Raw genomic sequence first — 17,936 nt, forward strand, 5'->3', positions numbered from 1 at the left:
TCATGCTTGTGTTTGTAGACCTATATGATGTAGCCTAATTGTTTATGAATGTATGTTATCCATTCATGCTTTTGTATATGTACTATTGATATTATGAAATCAAACCACAGCCGGCCATGATTACAGACATCTCTGTGTGGTTTGACACTATATAAACTAGTGACCCGCAGTGTTTGTCATTATAACCTGATGAAGACAGCGTGGCTGTTGAAATCTTGGTATTAAATTATTGTGCCTTTTCTTTGTAATGTGTTATGTTAACGGTTGATCTACCTTGTCAACTCTCCATAACTGTTAAGTAAATCAATGGTGATTTGCTTTTTTTTTTTTATAGGCACATGTATTCTTTGTTGATTAGATAAGAAGTATTTTATGGCATTACATGGAGGGAGTTGTAACGTCTTTAGAGGGCACAGTTACTGAATCAATGTATATGACAAAGGGACATAACCAGGCTGGTTGTCGACAGGTAGCAATGAAGCTCAACGTCCTGCGAGGAGTAGGAATCACTTTTGGAGCCATTATTCCACTCATCATGTATATTGTCTATATGAAACAGGCAGTGAGTTCCACTTCCAATACAAAAAGGCTTCATCAAAAAGAGACTGCCAAGACTGTGCTGATGACGAGACTGGAGAGAATTGAAAAGAACCTCAACAAACTATGTAAGTGTTTCTATGTAAGTGTTCTCAATCGCCATCTTGACATACATTCTTTGCATTTCAGTATTCTTTACTGAAGTACGTGACAATATGCACAGTGATTTTTGGGGGGATTGTGACTCTTGGAATGCATTTCTGCAATATTTATGTTATGTTGCATGGGTAATATGCTTCTGAATATGAGCTAAAATAATCCAGTCAATCATTAAATTAATCTGCCAGTGACTCAGAAAAACTGTAAAATCAAGTGTTACTTAAGAACAAAAGGGAATTGGTTCGTATTGTTGTTAGTCTTCTACTGATAGATGACACTCATGCCAATAACATTGTCACATAGTTTTCCTCAGTGGCATCAGTAATACCTGTGAGCATTTTGTCCACAGCCGAATTAATAGAATCTAAATATCAGAAAGACCCCCCAACAAGGGAAGAAGTTGTGGTAACAGAGGCAAAGAAGATGGTGGTGCCCCAGTTGTATCCCAACTCCTACCTGTTTACAAAGTGGGGTGATGACCTCTCAGAGGAGGAGCAGAGAGAGGCCGAGGCCCTGTTCCAGAGATATGGATACAACGTCTTCTTGAGTGACCAACTGCCACTCAACAGAGAGCTGCCAGATACACGAGACAACAGGTTAAACTAACTGTAATCAGGACTGTAACTTTGCTATGGTCATGACCGTAACTACGCTGCTTGGTCATGACTTGATGAAATGAGGAGGACATTTAATTGTTACTGTCTGATAAATGGTAAGACACAAAGCACAGGTGGTGGTATGCCTTCTAAATAATCTCTCAACACTCAGATGTTTGCAGAAGAAATACCCCAAGGACCTTCCTAGTATTGCTGTGGTATTGATCTACCTGGACGAGGCCCTGTCTATCATTAAACGGGCCATCCGCAGCATCATCGACCGAACCCCTGAACACCTGCTGAGAGAAATCATTCTGGTGGACGACCACAGCTCCAATGGTGCATCTCACAGACACCATTCCATTACTAGTGGAGTAAGTATTTGTCTATAGTCTTGATTATGAATCTCTTCTCTCCACAGAAGACCTGGGAGAAAAGCTAGCTGCCTACATAGAGCTCATCCACAAGGAAAGGCCGGGCCTTATAAAAAGGGTGAGACACAAGCAGCAGATGGGACTGACTCAAGCCCGCATCTCAGGGTGGGAGCACGCCACCGCCGATACAGTGGCCATTCTGGATGCCCACATTGAAGTCAACGTGGGGTGGTAAGTGCCATGTGTGTATGGTGTTTCCCATACATTACTTGGGCAGCATCTGTCTGCTTATCTTTGATTGATTGACTTTTGCTGTTGTCCACGCTTACAGGGCAGAGCCACTGCTAGCCAGGATCAAAGCAGACAGGACCACTGTGGTGACTCCGGTGTTTGACAAGGTCGGTTTTGATGACCTGCAGGTGGAGCATTACTGGGCCAATGCACACGGTTTTGACTGGCCCCTGTGGTGCATGTACGAGTCCTTCAGACCAGAGTGGAACGATCTCCATGATGAATCACAACCAGGGAAGTAAGTGACGTCCACTATGTAGCATCCAGCCCCATCACTATGAGACTTATTGTCTCACATGTACTGTATTGATTAGTAGCAGTCAATAGGAATTGCAGAAGAATACCATGTACACTGAACAAAAATATAAATGCAACGTGTAATGTGTTGGTCCCATGTTTCATGAGCTGAAATAAAAGATCCCAGAAATTTTCCATACACACAAAAAAGCTTATTTCTCTTAATTTTTGGACACACATATCTTTACATCCCTGTTAGTGAGCATTTCTCATTTGCCAAGATATTCCATCCACCTGACAGGTGTGGCATATCAAGAATCTGATTAAACAGTATGATCATTACACGGGTACTCCTTGTGCTGGGGACAATAAAAGACCACTCTAAAATGTGCAGTTTGTCAAACAACACAATGCCACAGATTTCTCAAGTTTTGAGGCAGCGTGAAATTGGCATGCGGACTGCAGGAATTTCCACCAGAGCTGTTGTCAGATAATTGAATGTTAATTTCTCTACCATAAGCCACCTCCAACATCGTTTTAGAGAATTTGGCAGTACATCCAACCAGCCTCACAACCACAGACCACATGTAACCATGCCAGCCCATTACCTCCACATCTGGCTTCTTCACCTGCGGATTCGTCTGAGACCAGCTACCCAGATAGCTGATGAAACTGTGGGTTTGCACAATCCAAAACATTTCTGCACAAACTGTCAGAAACTGTCTCAAGGAAGCTCATCTGCGTGCTCGTCGTCCTCACCAGGGCCTTGACCTGACTGCAGTTCGGCATCGTAACCGATTTCAGTGGGCAAATGCTAACCTTCGATGACCACTGGCAAGCTGGAGAAGTGTGCTCTTCATGGATGAATACCGGTTTCAACTGTACCGGGCAGATGGCAGACAGTGTGTATGGTGTCGTGTGGGTTGACCGGTTTGCTGATGTCAACATTGTGAACAGTGCCCAATGGTGGCGGTGAGGTTTTGGTATGGGCAGGAATAAGCTACAGCGAACAATTGACTTGATTTCCTTATATGAACTGTAACTCAGTAAAATCGTTGAAATTGTTGCATGTTTTTTCAATGATGTGTATTGTGTGTCTGTTGTAGCTCCTACTTCTTGTAGCAGTGCTTTTACTTGCTGGTTGGTTCCACATAATCACTCACTGACTTCTTTTTATAGGAGTCCTTCTGTCATGGGTATTTTTGTGGCACATCGACTTTTCCTTGGAGAGATTGGGGTACTTGATGGTGGAATGAAAATCTATGGAGGAGAGAATGTTGAGCTGGGAATCAGGGTAGGTTGAGCTGGTTACCATGGCATAATGGCTGCACAAATTACAATATCTGATGTCAAGTAGTTAAGGAAATTGTCCTCAGTTGGGTATGTATTAGATTTGTGTCATTTTACAAGCACATATCAGAGAATGTTTTGTCTCATATCTTCAATAACATTTTGCGGTGATCTGGTCTGTTTTATTCCAGGTGTGGCTGTGTGGAGGAAGCATAGAGGTAGTGCCTTGTTCTAAGATCGCACACATTGAGAGGGCACACAAACCGTACGCACCTGACCTGAGTTACATCATGAGAAGGAATGCACTGAGGGTAGCTGCGATCTGGATGGATGACTACAAAAGTAATGTGAACATTGCTTGGAATCTTCCGTTGAAGGTAGGGAAATTGAGATGAGGGCAATTCCATGGAAACGGAATACACTGACTGGAATTGCCCATAAAAAAAACAAGACAATCTTTCTTTCCTATAAATAGCCTGTGGAAATCATTTTGATGAGATGTTTTTCTAACAGTATTATTTTTGTGATGTATGTCTCCTAGGATCATGGGATTGATATCGGCGATGTGTCAGAGAGGAAGAAGCTCAGAGAAAAGCTTGAATGTAAGCCCTTCAAGTGGTACCTGGATAACGTGTATCCTACACTGGCCACCTGGGAGGAGCTAGTGGCCTATGGAGGAGTAAGGGTTACATTATTACTAAGTCCCTCACCAGATTAATACAATGTACAGAATTATAACTTTGACAACTTTTTATAACTCTGAAATTTGCTAGGTAAATGCCAAACAATGTTTAACCAAATGAGTTTTAAGGATTAATGGTATATGATTCCATTCCATTATGTTCATGGTTCATTATGTTCATGGTTGCACACTAAAACAAAGACAGACAATGACAAACAGTTGTAACAATCAAATGTTCTAATTTGATGGTGGATATTTATTAAGCAGTCATAAAACTAAACAATCGGGCTGCGTTTAGACAGGCAGCCCAATTCTGATATTTTTTCCACTAATTGATATTTTGACCAATCACATCAGACCTTTTTCAGAGCTGATTTGTCAACAACAACAAACAAAAATTTGCAAAGAAAGTTACAAATCAGTATTGAGCTGCCAGTCTAAACACAGCAGAGTCATGGAAACAGATCTTCTTAGTGGAGCCAAACCTACCTGTATTGAGAAGGCCTGGTTACACATCCACCATGGTTTAAAGGGCAATGTGAAAAGAAAATATCAAGAGCCGGTACAGTTTGGTTTGGCTGGGCACGATAGTGTAAGAGGGAATTAGTGTACCACCAAATATTCTTGCCTAAACATACCTTCTTCTGGCACCTCCAGCTGCAGAATGACCTCCTGCAGAGCCATTGTATTGATGAGGGGACTGTCCCTGGGAATATACCCCTTCTTTATGGATGTCATTTCTATCAACCACAGGTATGTTTGTATTCTGTGTATGTGTCTGTGTATTATATAATTTTGTGCCAAAAAATCCGTTCTCCCCGTCTGTTGACAACTTCTTATCCACAGCAATGTTATTACAACACTGATGGGGAGATCTACGTGGGTGGGATTAAGTCTCACAAGTACAACAACAACCGGTGTCTAGTGGATCCTGGCACTGGAAATATACCAACGCTGCATGATTGTAAACTGGCAACGGAGAGAGGACTACACAAGCACTGGGACTTCCAACAGGTAACCTGTAATCAGACCTGTGGGTCTAGATCATACATTTTAGAGCTATCTTCTGGAGCAGGGTTTCCTTAACTCGGTCCTGTCCAAAACGTGCTCTAGAACAGTGGTCTATGCACCACACCCAAACACAGTTCCATCAAAGCCTTATTCATAACAGCATTCACTTAACAAGCATGCAAAGTTCATCCAAAGTTATTTTATATATGTATTTGTTTTTCCAGGGTCAAGCCATCAGGAACACACACACAAATAGGTGTCTTGAGATTGGCCAGGGACAAAACTCATACTATATGCTGGTCATCCAACAATGCACTGGGCAAAACTGGAGAATTCAACATGTCATAAGAGAGTTCTAAAACAAACCCATGGACAAGTTGTTGGGGTCACATTCCTGAAATTCTAGATTTGACATTTGTGTTATCTATCATAACTGTTTCAAACAATATCTTGCCAAAAGAAAATCCAAAATTGATTTTACGCAGGGTATTGACAACAAACATCCAATGTAGACAATTGCATTATTCTCTTTCTCTGAAAAACATGACACAAACAGACAGAATAAAAGATTGCATTGTAAAATAATCTTGTTGATGGTGGTTCTAATTATCAGCTTTTAGCTACCAATGTGTACATAATAACCTAACATGTACCATGCACTGTATATTGAATGCATACACACAAACATATTTTTGGGGGTCTTAGCATTGCTTTCTTGTCAGTGTTGCACATGTTTTGTCATTCATAAAATACAGTGGCTAACGAAAGTATTCTCCCCCTTGGCATTTTTCCTATTTTGTTGCCTTACAACCTGGAAGTCAAATGGATTTTATGGGGCTTTGTATCATTTGATTTACACAACAACACCACTTTGAATTTTTGTTGTTGAAAAAAAGACAGAAAACTTGAGCGTGCATAACTATTCACCCCCACAGCCACCTTTTGCAGCAATTACAGCTGCAAGTCTTTTGGGGTATGTCTCTAGAAGCTTGGCACATCTAGCCACTGGGATGTTTGCCCATTCTTCAAGGCAAAACTGCTCCAACTCCTTCAAGTTGGATGGGTTCCGCTGGTATACAGCAATCTTTAAGTCATACCACAGATTTTCAATTGGATTGAGGTCTGGGCTTTCAGTCATTCCAATACATTTAAATGTTTCCCCTTAAACCACTCAAGTGTTGCTTTAGCAGTATGCTTAGGGTCCTTGTCCTGCTGGAGGGTGAACCTCCGTCCCAGTCTCAAATCTCTGGAAGACGGAAACCGGTTTCCCTAAAGAATTTCCCTGTATTTAGCGCCATCCATCATTCCTTCAATTCTGACCAGTTTCCCAGTCCCTGCCGATGAAAAACATCCCCACAGCATGATGTTCCCGGGGTGAGGTGTTGGGTTTGCGCCAGACATAACGTTTTCCTTGATGACCAAAAAGCTCAATTTTAGTCTCATCTGACAAGAATATCTTCTTCCATATGTTTTTATCTTTAAGCAATGGCTTTTTTTCAGGCCACTCTTCCGTAAAGCCCAGCTCTGTGGAGTGTACGGCTTAAAGTGGTAATATGGACAGATACCCCAATCTCTGCTGTGGAGCTTTGCAGCTCCTTCAGGGTTATCTTTGGTCTCTTTGTTGCCTCTCTGATTAATGCCCTCTTTGCCTGGTCTGTGAGTTTTGGTGGGCAGGTTTGTTGTGGTGTCATATTCCTTCCATTTAAAAAAAATGGATTTAATGGTGCTCCGTGGGATGTTCAAAGTTTTGAATATTTTTGTATAACCCAACCCTGATCTGTACTTCTCCACATCTTTGTCCCTGACCTGTTTGGAGAGCTCCTTGGTCTTCATGGTGCCGCTTGCTTGGTGGTGCCACTTGCTTAGTGGTGTTGCAGACTCTGGGGCCTTTCAGAACAGGTGTATATATACTGAGATCATGTGACACTTAAATAAAGTCCACCTGTGTGCAATCTAACTAATTATGTGACTTCTGAAGGTAATTGGTTGCACCAGATCTTTAAATGACAGGTTGTAATGCAACAAAATAGGAAAAACGCCAAGGGGGATGAATAATTTTGCAAGGCACTGTAAGCCCACAAAGTAAGGGATTTTGGTATGGAGATCAATGAGTGTTGAATTTGGTCAACAAAAAAATGTCATTGCTAATTTCCTACATGGGGCTTATTTGATCAAATTTAAATTTCGTAATGGTTATGTTCTTACGAATGCACTGCTATAAGTGGATGCATGTGGCATTTCGCCAACTTTGGATATATATATTTTTCAAACTTTATAGCTGAGTTATGCCTGTTGTCATAGAGAGATAGGTTATATCCATGTGCCCTCTATTTTGGCATTGCCATTGAGGGTTTCCACCATATTAAAGAAGTAAACTGGGTGGGGATTCCTATGAGTTGGGAACAATCAGCCAATTAAGAAAATGCTATAACTGCCCATGTTGTCACAGACTCTATAAAGGCACAGATACAAAGATGAGTCTTCTATCTCAATATTTCCCAACTAGGGGTATGTCGGGGGTCCCCAGGGGGTAGGTGGGAAGAGTAAAAAAAATGTTTATCGAAAATAAATATTGGGAAAAATGTTACCATTTTGCAAGGGAACAATCTTTCCAATATTTTGGAGTTACTGAATTTTCACCCGGGCCCCTAAACAAAGCAGACAACTTTACCGGTGATAACTACATTACCAATGCATTCATTCTATCAGGGGCGCAACTTTCACTGGGGACATGTCCCCCCCACAAAAATTGCATTATTGTCCCCCCCATTTTTATCACTGGAATGTGATACAAAACAAGGCAACTGTGTGCTTTAGGACCAGGAGGACGCCTCCGAGCGGTCAGGCAGGCTGTTTGGAGTGTTTAATATATGTCCCCCACACTTCTAAAACCAAAGTTGCGCCCCTGCATTCTATCCATGTAAGACATTCTGGTGAGCACTATTTCATTTAGTCTTCTAGAGCAGTGTTTCCCAACCAGCAGTCCCCAGGGGGTAGGTGGGATGATTTTTTTTTAATGTGAAGAAAAATAATTGGGAAAAATATTACCCCAAAAACACGTTCAAGTTATTACAAATCATCATAGGCAGGAAAACATTTACTGAGGCAACTGGTGTGAAATCTCTAGTTATTTTATTTGTATAGGCCTACTTTTTTAGTTTTGTTTCGGTGCATCTGCATTGCTCTGTCTACCCGTTGGCTCAGTGGTTGATCCTCTGCTTGTGCCAAGTACACTTGATCCTTTGCTCCGTGCGCCAGAGCGCGTGCTTCTGTTGTACTCGCAGAAACTATGATTTATAAGACAGCAGCTGATGCACGGAAGACTGTTCCATTGTCAAATAATATGGTGTGCCGCAGGATCGATGAAGTTAATATTGTCGAGTGGTGAAAAAAATTATAATAATTCGGGTCCATTTTCTCTGCAGTTGTTGAACGAATCGACTGATGTCAGTAAGGAAGCCCAGTTCATTCCGTTTGTGCGATACAGAGACATTTAGGAAATTAATGAGCACATTCTGTTCTGCAAGAAGCTAATGGGGAGAACTAAAGGTGAGGATGTATTTCACATTATTGACAGCTTTTTCTCAGAGCACAATCTGGATTGGAAATCCTGTGTTCGTGTGCACACCTGGGAGAGTGAAATAATAATTGATGATAGTAGTTACCTCACCACATTTTGGACCCCCAATGGTAGATACCGGTGGACAAGGTTACCTTTTGGAGTGAAACCAGCTGCAGAGGAATATCAGCGAAGGCAACATGATGCACTTCAGGGACTACCAGGAATAAGCATCATAGCTGATGACATCCTGGTATATGGCTGTGGTGCTTTAATGGAAGAAGTAGTGCAGGACCATGACCACAACCTGACTCAGCTCTTACAAGGAGAAGGGAGATGAATCTTAAGCTGAATAAAGACAAGGTTAAGCTCAGGCTCACAAGTATTACATACATGGGACATCTTGACAGCTGAAGACCTGAAGCCAGACGGTGGAGGCAGTATAGCAAATGCCACCACCTACAGAAGCAAAAGCAGTGCAGCAACTGCTTGGTTTTGTAAATTACTTAGCCAAGATCCTACCTCATCTGTCTGACGTATGTGAGCCATTGCATCGGCTGACCAATAAAGATGTGCTATGGGCATGGCTTCCTCAACATGATGATGTATTGGAGCAAATCAAGAAAGTGGTAAGCAACCAGCCAATACTGAGGTACTATGACCTCTCTGAAGAAGTGACCCTACAATGTGATGCAAGTGACAAAGGCAGTGCTCTTGCAGAAGGGGCAGCCCATTGCATTTGCTTCAAGGACATTGACACTCACGGAGCAAGGATATGCCCAAATTGAAAAGGAGTGCCTAGCCATAGTGTTCGCCTGTGACCGTTTTGAGCAATACCTTCTTGGTAGGGACTTTATCACGGTGCAGACTGATCACAAGCCGCTTGAGGTTATCTTCAAAAAAAAACATTCTGTCTGCCCCAAAGCGATTGTACAGGATGATGCTGAAGCTTCAGCGTTATCAACTACAGGTAGTATACAAGAAAGGAATAGAGCTTCACATTGCATATTTCTTGTCTAGAGCAGCAATACCAACAACTAGTCACCTGCAATATCGGACAAATTAGTCCGTATAAAATGTGAAATGATACTTGATTCCTGGAGCATTTAATATCCAATGCTTATTTGTATGAAATATGAATGGCTGCAATAATACATAATCTTATAATTCATTTTCAAAGACAAGTAGGCATATTAGATTTCAAATATGTGATTACACTGGCAAAATTGGGAAGAAGTGGAATAATAAAATAAGTTAGAGGAATAACAGTTCTTGCTGACAAGCACAGTAATGACCCTATAGCCCATTTAAGAATGAGAATTGTTCTACTGATCAGACTAAATAAAGTAAATAAATAATTAAATCTCTTGAAGACAAAATTACAAATCGGCCTCTACACCCTAATCAAATCCTCCTCTAGAATCTAACTTGCACTTTTCGGTTCACAATCTGTTTGACAAAATTATTTTCAGTTACAAATCAGGTCATCCTACCAAACCTATTTGCTAAAACGTACTGTATGTAGGTCTGTCTGCAGCCTTTTAGTTGTCACAGTCTAAATTCCAATCACCAAATGAGGGGACTAATGCAAGTGGATTAAATCGACTTTAGTACATGCTGTCAAAAGGCTGCATTCTGCAATAGGGATTGTAGTATAGCAACCTAAATTTGTTGACCACATTGTACATAAAACAGCGCTACAGTTCTACTCTTTTTAGTTTTCTAAACTCAACAAATCATTCTCTCGCTCCATTCAACTCCGCTCTAATCTTGAGGGGTGTTTCTAGGGATAATGTTAAAGGAATATAACAATTCCTATTATGTATTCATTAACCAATTCAATTTAAATCACTCTGTCTGTTTCTAAGAATTTGTAAGATCCTTATTTGCATAAAATGGACAGAGACCAGTCTACCAAAATTAGCCAATAGCATTTATTCTCGAGCGCTGCTCATAGTACCATGTACCTCAGTTTATATCCGACCAGGACAAAGCACTAGCACACATACATGACACACAATATATCTGGATTATCTCCTGAAGTCTCACCACAGTTTATTACCACTGAGCAGACAGTTAGACACACGCACATGCATTCTATCCAACCTTGTTGGAGCGATGTTTATTATTTTTAATTACTCCTTATTCATGCTACATAACCTCCAATCCCTAATGGTTAAGTTTCTGAGTAGAATGATTTAATCATTGATGTTAAACCTTGATAAAATATCTTAACAGATAGCCCTTTTTTTCAATTTTCACCTAAAATGACATCCCAAATCTGACTGCCTGTAGCTCAGGCCCTGAAGCAAGGATATGCATATTCTTTGTACCATTTTAAAGGAAACACTTTGTGAAAATGTGAATTGAATGTAGGAGAATATATCACAATAGATCTGGTAGAAGAAAATACAAAGAAAAAAAACAACCAGATGTTTTCTACCACCATCTTTGTAATGCAAGAGAAAGGTCCCAGTTCTAGCCATCACTCTGGTTGTAATTCCGATGGTGTCCACGAGATGGCAGCAGTGTGTGTGCAAAGTTTCAGACAGATAACTTGAAGTATGAGCGAACTCCATGACATTTAGTGTGAAGTCACCCAGGTACATTTGATCAAATCGTGAAGGAGACATTTGCATTCAGATATAAAACTGTATTTTTTTGTGAAGAATCAACAACAAGTGGGACACAATCATGAAGTGGAACGAGGTGGATTGTATTTATCATCATTAGTCATTTAGGTCAACATTGGATCATTCAGAGATCCCCACTGAACTTCTGGAGAGAGTTTGCTGCACTGAAAGTAAAGGGGCTGAATAATTTTGCACGACCAATTTTTTCAGTTTTTGATTTGTTAAAAAAGTTTGAAATATCCAATAAATGTCGTTCCACTTCATGATTGTGTCCCACTTGTTGTTGATTCTTCACAAAAAAAATACAGTTTTATATCTTTATGTTTGAAGCCTGAAATGTGGCAAAAGGTCGCAAAGTTCAAGGGGGCCGAATACTTTCGCAAGGCATTGTATATTAATAAGAATGTAAGCTTTCAGACGATATAAGACACTTATATGTACCGACATTTGTTGTTTCTCGAAAATCTGCGATCGTGACACAAGGCGCTGCATGATTTACAACTGTTCGGTTGACGGGATGCCGATCCCTAAGAAGTTAAAAAAAAACATGCACCCAGTCCCTTTGATCCCTTACATAACTAGACCAATCATATTCTTCAATGTGCTGCGATTTACAGTACTGCGGAAAGACAAGACAATGATAGAGGTTCAGCTCGTGATGTTAAATTGTAGGTGCAGATGCTCCAATTTTCAAAACGATTTGGAGCACAGTTGAAAAGTTAACGTGCTGACTATTCAACGGACTAATTAGAAAAATAAAAGCAATACTTTTCAATGCGTGAGAATCATCGCGCTGGCTTGCTTTTGCTATGACCCTCTTTCTTGCCCCGCTATTTAATTTTTTTTATTTCACCTTTATTTAACCAGGTAGGCAAGTTGAGAAGCAAATTTCTGCTTGAAAAAGCTAGCCTTGGCTTTTCTAAGTGCATGTGTATAATAGTATCTAGCTTCCCTGAACAGCTGCATATCACGGGGGCTGTTCGATGCTAATGCAGAACGCCATAGGATGTTTTTGTGTTGGTTAAGGGCAGTCAGGTCTAGGGAGAACCATGGGTTCTAAATTTCTTGAATGGGGCATGCTTATTTAAGATGGTTAGGAATGCATAAAAATAAAAAACAGGCATCCTCTACTGACGGGATGAGATCAATATCATTCCAGGATACCCCGGCCAGGTCGATTAGAAAGGCCTGCTCGCTGAAGTGTTTCAGGGAGCGTTTGACAGTGATGAGTGGAGGTCGTTTGACCAGAGCACAGCTGGGGGCAGAGGGTGGTCTATAGCAGGCGGCAACGGTGAGAGACTTGTTTTTAGAGAGGTGGATTTTTAAAAGTAGAAGTTAAAATTGTTTGGGTACAGACCTGGATAATAGGACAGAACTCTGCAGGCTATCTTTGAAGTAGATTGCAACACCGCCCCCTTTGGCAGTTCTATCTTGTCTGAAAATGTTGTAGTTTGGGATGAAAATTTCAGAATTTTTGGTGGTCTTCCTAAGCCAGGATTCAGACACAGCTAGAACATCCGGGTTGGCAGAGTGTGCTAAAGCAGTGAATAAAACAAACTTAGGGAGGAGGCTTCTAATGTTAACATGCATGAAACCAAGGCTATTACGGTTACAGAAGTCATCAAAAGAGAGCGCCTGGGGAATAGGAGTGGAGCTAGGCACTGCAGGGCCTGGATTCACCTCTACATCGCCAGAGGAACAGAGGAGGAGTAGGATAAGGGTATGGCTAAAAGCAATAAGAATTGGTCGTCTAGAACGTCTGGAACAGAGAGTAAAAGGAGGTTTCTGGGGGCGATAAAATAGCTTCAAGATATAATGTACAGACAAAGGTATGGTAGGATGTGAATACAGTGGAGGTAAACCTAGGTATTGAGTGACGATGAGAGAGATATTGTCTCTAGAAACATCATTGAAACCAGGAGATGTCATCGCATGTGTGGGTGGTGGAACTAATAGGTTGGATAAGGTATAGTGAGCAGGACTAGAGGCTCTACAATGAAATAAGCCAATAAACACTAACCAGAACAGCAATGGAGAAGGCATATTGACATTAAGGAGAGGCATGCTTAGTCGAGTGATCAAAAGGGTCCAGTGAGTAGTGAGGTTGGTTAGGGTCACGGCGATTCAGACAGCTAGCCGGGCCATCGGTAGCAAGCTAGCATAGGATGGAGGTAACAAGTTCAAACAGGTTCCATTAATACAGGTAACGAGTGGAGGACAGAGGAGCCTCTTAAAGAAGAAGTTACAGGTCTGTGAGAGCCAGAAATCTTGCTTGTTTGTAGGTGACCAAATACTTATTTTCCACCATAATTTGCAAATAAATTCATTAAAAATCCTACAATGTGATTTTCTGGATTTCTTTTCTTCTCATTTTGTCTGTCATAGTTGAAGTGTACCTATGATGACAATTACAGGCCTCTCTCATCTTTTTAATTTGGAGAACTTGCACAATTGGTGGCTGACTAAATACTTTTTTGCCCCACTGTATATATATGGGACACGACAAGACGAGGACAAAAGACGTCTGAACTGCTATGCCATCTTGGAACCGACTGGTATGACGGTTTATACGTCCCTCGTCTAAACGCAGCATTAGGCTATTTGATGTCTCGTTTTTTTTTAAGTGTATAAATATCAGCCAAATATGGTATACAGCTATAGATTGTAGGCCTACACTGCATAATGAAACACTCCCTAGTAAATTAGTGTTGCAGCCCACCAGTGTTATGAGGGTGGACTGATTGTAGCCTATTATTGAGCATTAATAGACTGGTTTTACAACAACTTTCTATCCAAGCTGGGAGAGAGCGCGAACTCTGACCTTGCAGGTATCTAGAGAAACTGCATTATACCAGTGTGCCCTAGAACGGTGGTATCCATACTTTGTGGGGTACTTTACCACTAAAACCCTTTGACCTGCCTGAAGTACCCCCTCATGCACGTGCGACCGGCATGATTACTAAATGAGATGTTAAAAAATAACAAATGACACACCCAGTCGAGTTTGGCAGACTTTTTTTCAATGTCAGGGAAGTAGAAATTGTACTCACTGATTTTGGATCAATTTGAGCTCACTATTTATACCATGTGAACTCTTTCAACATCACCTGTAGAAATATAGCCCACTGTAGATGTCAAGCTGCTGAAAACAACTTATATCCCCATCTTCACATTTCCACTCCCAAAGTTTGATCTTCTTAATGAATCAACACACTTTGTCATACATGATTAGAATGTGTGTCTAACTTGCAGAGTTAGATTCAGGTTGTTCAGTTTGATAAACACATCAGCAAGATAGGCACGGCGGGCACCCAAGTCTATGTCCTTGAACACAGCCACAAGAGGGTGTGTGAGTGCTCAGACAGAAAATCATTACTTCAGATCGCAGCTCAAAAAGCCTCTCTAGCGTTTTCCTACTAGATAGCCAACTGCCGTCGGTGTTAAGCAGTAGCTGCTGGTGCTCAGTCCCACTATCATCACAGAGCTTTTCAAACAGTAGGTGATTCAGAGGCCTGGATTTAGTGGATAAAGTTCACTGCGTCATTCAAAACATCATGCAACTCTGGACTCATTTTCTTGCTGGCCAATGCCTCTGTGAATGATAATGGGATTTACCTTCTTTGTGTGGGCAATTAAAATCCTTTCACTCTTCCAGGTGTGCACACGAACACAGGATTTCCAATCCAGATTGTGCTCTGAGAAAAAGCTGTTAATAATGGGAAACACATCCTCACCTGTAGTTCTCCCCGTTAGCTTCTTGCAGAACAGAAAGTGCTCATTAATTTCCAAAATGTCTCTGTATTGCACAAACGGAATGAACTGGGCTTCCTTACTGACATCAGTCGATTTGTTCAACAACTGCAGAGAAAATGGACCCGGTTTTATCATTTTTTCCAGAGAAAAATAACATGCATTTTATAATTTTACAGCAAGAAATGCATCATTCTGCAGGAGTTCATATTCTTTTAGGCTACATGTGAGAGGTTATAGGCCTACCTGCAGTCAGTGTCCAGATTTCAGTTACTATTCCATTTTAATTTAAATTAGAAATATTATGTTTATTCATAGTTGCAGGGATACTTGTGAGCGGGATATCAAAGGTGCATGTAAACAGCTTAGGCAGGATATGTGGAAGATTTTTCCCGAACTATCTGGAACATTTTTCCAAACTCAGTCCTGGGGCCCATCCTATGTGCACGTTTGGTTTTTGCCCTAGCACTACACATCTGATTCAAATAATCAAATCTTGATGATGAGTTGGTTATGAGTCAGCTGTGTAGTGCTAGAGCAAAAACCTAGCTTTCTATACATATGGAAATTAAAAAGGTTTATGAATTACTTTTTGGAGGGTTACTGCCAAAATAAAATATTAAAGAAAAGATATAGACTTCAATGAATGACCCCCCCACCTGCCATGCACACCAGTGCCTGGGTCTTTCTCCTTGAAGGGGCAAAAGATCCAGTGGAGGCAATATCAGGCAGGTAGAGGGTGGGCCAGGTGAGATTGGGCCAGGCACGTCCAGGTGTCAGACCAGGGTGTTCTCAGTCGTGGTCTTAGAGCCTCATGCCCGGAAGGGGAGACAGAGAAAATATTAGAGTTAGTGAGAGCATGGCTAAGACCATATGCATCACATGAACCAGGGGTAGAGAATAATCAATCGTGCTGCTGTGGACACTGAATAATCTGACTAACACACACACATCTGTTTGACCTCGCTTCAGTGATACTGAAGGCCTACCTATGTTACTTTTCTGAGTCAATTCAGGTAGCATTCAATGTCCTTCTTTTGTGTTAACCATAGCCAGCGTTACAAATAAAGATGGTTATTTCCATGTAAAAGGACCCATGAGCACCATAATGTGAAGTTCATATGTGCATGTCAAATGAAATCTAAGAGTCTATATTTGACTAAATAAAGGCATATATAAATGTTTTCAAAAATGTTCCATCCCAAAAATTAGGAATAAGCAAAGTCTTTGATTTCTGGTCAAGCAGATGGAAAATGGGTCTTAGAAAACATGTACCAGAAAAGTCTTAAAGTTATTTTTAAAGTAAAGGCATACCAATCAATTAATTCGTGTTTTTACTGATCTCAAATTTGTTTATGAATTATTAAATGATTAAAACTCAATACCATTAGCAAATCATTAACGGCATTTCTCGAAAATTCTGTAATGGAATTTTGTGCAATTTAATTGGCTACAATGGGAAATCATAGTAGGCACAGTCACAAACAACAGTTGGGTTCACAAGTTTGGACAGCACAGTAGAGTACAGTAAAGAAAAGTATAGTTTAGTTCAGTACAGTACACAGTAGAGCACCTTAATGTACTGCACTCTACTGTAGTGTGCTTTGCTGTGCTGTACTTCGACATCCAAACGTATATTGACATCTATGATTGGTTCAGGGATTTGGTCCGGATCAACTAAATTTGGTCTTGTTTGGGGGTAGAGCTCATTAAAATAATAGCCAGGGTAGTGTGTTGAATGCCCAAATATGCAAATAAGGATATTGCATATTTATAATGTGTGTACATATTTAGGATACATCACCATGAAGAAAATTACATTAATATCTGTCGTTATGTGTATGTGAATAACTCACGTCGGAGAGTTTGTTAAAGTGATCCATTTCTACATAGCACAGATCAAGGACCCGTGTGAAAACACAAACTGAGGGAGATTTTATCGAAATTATGTTACCAAACCTTCCGTCTGCACAGTTTTTGTAAAATCATTTAGTGTACATGTATTATTGTTTTTACCCCTATTTTTTTGTGACATACAATTGGTGGTTAAAGTCTTGTCCCGTCGTTGTAACTTCCGTATTTAAAAGGTGGAGAGCCATTCGTCCTCCGAAACATGACCGTGTCAAGACACACCGCTTCTTGACACAATGCTAGCTTACCCGGTGCAGCCAGTGGCATCAATGTATCGGAGGCAACACTGTACAGCTGGCAAACGGCCTGCCACAAGGAGCCGCTAGACAAGAAAAACCCAGCCAGCCAAACCCTCCCTAACCTGGACGACGCTGGGCCAATTGTGCGTCGCCTCATGGGTCTCCCCGTCACTGCCGGCTGTGACACGGCCTGGGATCAAACCTAGGGCTGTAGTGACGCCTCAAGCACTGTGATGCAGTGCCATAGACCGCTGGGTGGTTCGAGCCCTGAATGCTGATTGGCTGACAGCCGTGGTATACCACGGGTATGACAAAACATTTATTTTTACTGCTCTAAATAAGTTTAGTAACCAGTTTATAATAGCAATAAGGCACATCGGGGGTGTGTTGTTGGCTAGCTCCTCTGAACAACAGTGTCTTAATTAACAAGCGAGCACACTTTCTATGCCAGGCGAAATCGTGCCTCATTCGCTCATTGTTATGGATGTATCCAAATAAATGTCGCTAGTAAACAGGTCTGCACTGTTTTACGTTACTGTAAGTTAGCTGTAGTTGGATATCAAGCAAGAGATAAGGCTGGCAACGGAACATTTAGAATGAACGACTGGGTCGCGTCCATAGATACAGAACAAAAATACTGAACGACTGGGTCGCGTCTCTGGCAACC

The 17,936-nt window shown here is 41.1% G+C and overlaps 1 protein-coding gene across 2 annotated transcripts; it reads left to right on the forward strand.

Moving 5' to 3' along the window:
• Positions 1 to 367: 367 nt before the first annotated feature.
• On the forward strand, positions 368 to 5,762 carry LOC115134050 (probable polypeptide N-acetylgalactosaminyltransferase 8). 2 transcript variants are annotated; one of them, XM_029667617.2, is made up of 11 exons: positions 368 to 665; positions 1,046 to 1,292; positions 1,465 to 1,631; positions 1,714 to 1,897; positions 1,998 to 2,195; positions 3,374 to 3,488; positions 3,676 to 3,861; positions 4,026 to 4,163; positions 4,824 to 4,919; positions 5,013 to 5,180; positions 5,402 to 5,762. In XM_029667617.2, the coding sequence occupies exons 1-11, from the start codon at positions 383 to 385 to the stop codon at positions 5,534 to 5,536; spliced, it is 1,917 nt and encodes a 638-aa protein (XP_029523477.2). In that variant the 5' UTR covers positions 368 to 382; the 3' UTR covers positions 5,537 to 5,762. The 2 variants fall into 2 exon arrangements, with proteins under 2 accessions (XP_029523477.2, XP_029523479.1); XM_029667619.2 differs by having other exon boundaries at positions 394 to 665; positions 1,717 to 1,897.
• Positions 5,763 to 17,936: the final 12,174 nt, after the last annotated feature.

This window comes from Oncorhynchus nerka, linkage group LG9a (assembly GCF_034236695.1).
Source record: "Oncorhynchus nerka isolate Pitt River linkage group LG9a, Oner_Uvic_2.0, whole genome shotgun sequence".
NCBI classification, from domain to species: Eukaryota; Metazoa; Chordata; class Actinopteri; order Salmoniformes; family Salmonidae; genus Oncorhynchus; species Oncorhynchus nerka.